The 2,587-nt window shown below is 46.9% G+C and overlaps 1 protein-coding gene across 1 annotated transcript; it reads right to left on the bottom strand.

Annotated features, from left to right (window-relative positions):
- Nucleotides 1-1,200: 1,200 nt before the first annotated feature.
- On the bottom strand, nucleotides 1,201-2,268 carry LOC135372301 (uncharacterized). Its single transcript, XM_064605945.1, has one exon. The coding sequence runs from the start codon at nucleotides 2,266-2,268 to the stop codon at nucleotides 1,201-1,203; it is 1,068 nt and encodes a 355-aa protein (XP_064462015.1).
- Between the last annotated feature and the right edge of the window lie 319 nt (nucleotides 2,269-2,587).

Genomic DNA, 2,587 nt, shown 5'->3' with positions numbered 1-2,587 from the left:
CCATGACCAGCCGTCTAAAATAAGAAGAAATCCTCAACAATCGTCGTGGTGCAATCAATGTGACTGTTCAGCCGATGAGAAACAAAAACATGCGCTGCTCACCTCAGTCCCACCACAATTTGCTCTCAGATTTCCAATTTTGTCTGCGGGCCGCTCAGGATCGGAAACATTTCCTGGCCACGTAAGAAGTTCATTCGTGTGTTGGAGTGCTTGCGTAGAAATGGAGCACTCCTGTTCACTGTCGGAGGACGTCCTATTCTCTGTTGAGCTTCTTTCAGGGCTTTCCATCCTTGCTTTCTTCCGTGCCCGATGTTGGGAACGTTGCGGCATTGTACACTCCGAATCCCATCTGAAGCGCAAGTATACGGACCGCGGAGCATTGGTCGAGATATTTACTCGTTACGCTTCGCTACTTTATGACTGGAAAATAAGCCGCACTTTCAACAGTGTCATGAAAGTGACACTACCTATCGTGAAAGCACACTACCTATCAGTCTCGTTATCAAAGATGCTATACGCGACCTATGTCCTTTCATATCGCGCCAAGTAACACGGAAATTAATTGTGAAGAACACATTAGCATTGCATAATGTAAAAACCCCGAGACTAGGGAACACGAAGACACAGACACAGACACGAAGTCTCAAACACAGCTGAAAATTTTAGTTCGCGTACAAGAAATATACACAGACAGAGGGAAAAGAAACAACCAGTTCAGGACAAAATAGGAGGTCATTTCGGGGGAACAAGCAGTCTGTTCAGGGCCGGACCGAGGATTACGGATGGGTTGCTGACACAGTTCCCACAAGAGGTTATGAAAAGGGTCGTCCCAAAAGCCTTCTGTGAGGGTCCACTTCGGACGCCTTTACAATTATTTCATCCCATAGAGGGAAGCAATCTGTGCATTCTTCCAAATGTCTGGCAATTTCAGAGTTTGAAGCTTTCGCATTCCATCTAGACGATCTTTTCGGAACAGGTTCCACCGCCTGAGAGTGTGTGTCTGTTGGTGATTCAGGTAAGTTTCTTGTAACGCAACACAAAATGCATCATACCTGTCTGAAAGATCATTGATGTCATCGAGATTCGTGAAAAGCCCTAGACAATTCCACTGTACGATAGCCATAATGAAGAACATCAGAGAGATGTATACAAGACGCGTCTGTATTATGGAGAGGATTGTACTGTTCAAGCAAAGTTTCATTATTTTTTCTTTGGGGGCATTATGGGCTGTCTCGGAGTTTTCTTCCGAGCAGCTGCGACTTCTGTAGGCGATATATCGGGGAGTGAGCCACTCCCCGAAATACTGCTCTTAGGTTTCCTTTGAGATTGTGAGCTCGCGCTCGTAAAAGAGCCTTGCGAGCTCGTGTCGTCATCGCGTTCCATGGAGCTGGCCTCCACGGGTTGCGATGACGAAGGTGGCGTCTGTGAAAATGACGCCACGGAAGAGGATTCCGAAACTGTGGTTACTGTTACAGGAGGTGGTGTTTGAGAAAGAGGTACACACGTTTCTTCACTTTGTATGGTATTCTCTGTCTGTGTTGCGCATGACATCATCCTTGGTTTTTCTTTAACAACAGATGAAAAGGATTTCTGGAACTGGAAAGGAGATGCCTTCTTCCTGGCTTCTGGATAACTTAGTTTCTGTGTGACTTTGATGTGCATCACCTCTTTCTCAAACTTCCACATTGGGCAAGACCTAGAGTATGAAGGGTGGTCACCTGCACAGTTGACGCAGTGATCCGGTCCTCTGCACTCCTTGGAGTTGTGGTCCTGCTTGCTGCAGCGAGCACAGCATGCAGATCCTCTGCAAGTATCGGAAGGATGGCCAAAGCGGTTACACTTGAAGCATCTGAGTGGATTAGGGATATATGGCCGCGCCTCTGCGGTCAGATACCCTACCTTCAGCCTTTCTGGCAAAGTCGGACAGTAGAACGTGAGGATTGTGTTGCGCGTCGTTATATACTCGTTGTTTTTTCTGATTTTTATTTTCCTGGCATCAATCACTTTTTGGCTTTTTAGATTTTCCTGTATCTCTTCTGATGGAACGTCAATGAGTTCCGCTAGTGACACGACACCACGGCAGGTATTAAGGGTCCTATGCAAGGTTGCTGATATTTGGATCCCGTGCATCCCCTTTGTGTTCAGTATACGCTCGCAGTCGGCTTCAGACGTGCATTGCAGCAGTAGGTCACCTGATCTAAGGCGCTTGATTTCTTTCACGTTCTTTGACAGAGATGCCACCGCCTTTTCTATGAAGAACGGTGACATTTTCCCGAGTGGAGTGTTTTTTTCAGTCTCTGTGTTCACACTGCTTACAACAATGTATTTAGTTTGAAAGGCGTCATACGCCTGTTTGAAAACTTCGGTCCGCGGGCGCTTTCCGCCCGCGATCGAGGAAGGAATAGATTTTTTACCCATATAAGGTTTAAGTAACGAATGTTCCAGATGGTCACCCACACTTCACATTCATACATGTGGGAAGGTCCCCGAGTTTTAAAGAAAACCCATCGGCCGGGGTTTGACCAAGACCCCGACCGCCACCGTTCAAGGTTTCTACCCTTCACCTTAAATCCCCTCGGCACGGTAC

Source organism: Ornithodoros turicata, unplaced genomic scaffold (assembly GCF_037126465.1).
Source record: "Ornithodoros turicata isolate Travis unplaced genomic scaffold, ASM3712646v1 Chromosome14, whole genome shotgun sequence".
NCBI classification, from domain to species: domain Eukaryota; kingdom Metazoa; phylum Arthropoda; class Arachnida; order Ixodida; family Argasidae; genus Ornithodoros; species Ornithodoros turicata.
The sequence above is the reverse complement of the archived record's forward strand: the minus strand, read 5'-3'. Positions and strand labels throughout refer to the sequence as shown.

Excerpts from the sequence above, each read along its gene's own strand:
- LOC135372301 (XM_064605945.1), bottom strand. The coding sequence starts at position 2,268 with ATGTCACCGTTCTTCATAGAAAAGGCGGTGGCATCTCTGTCAAAGAAC.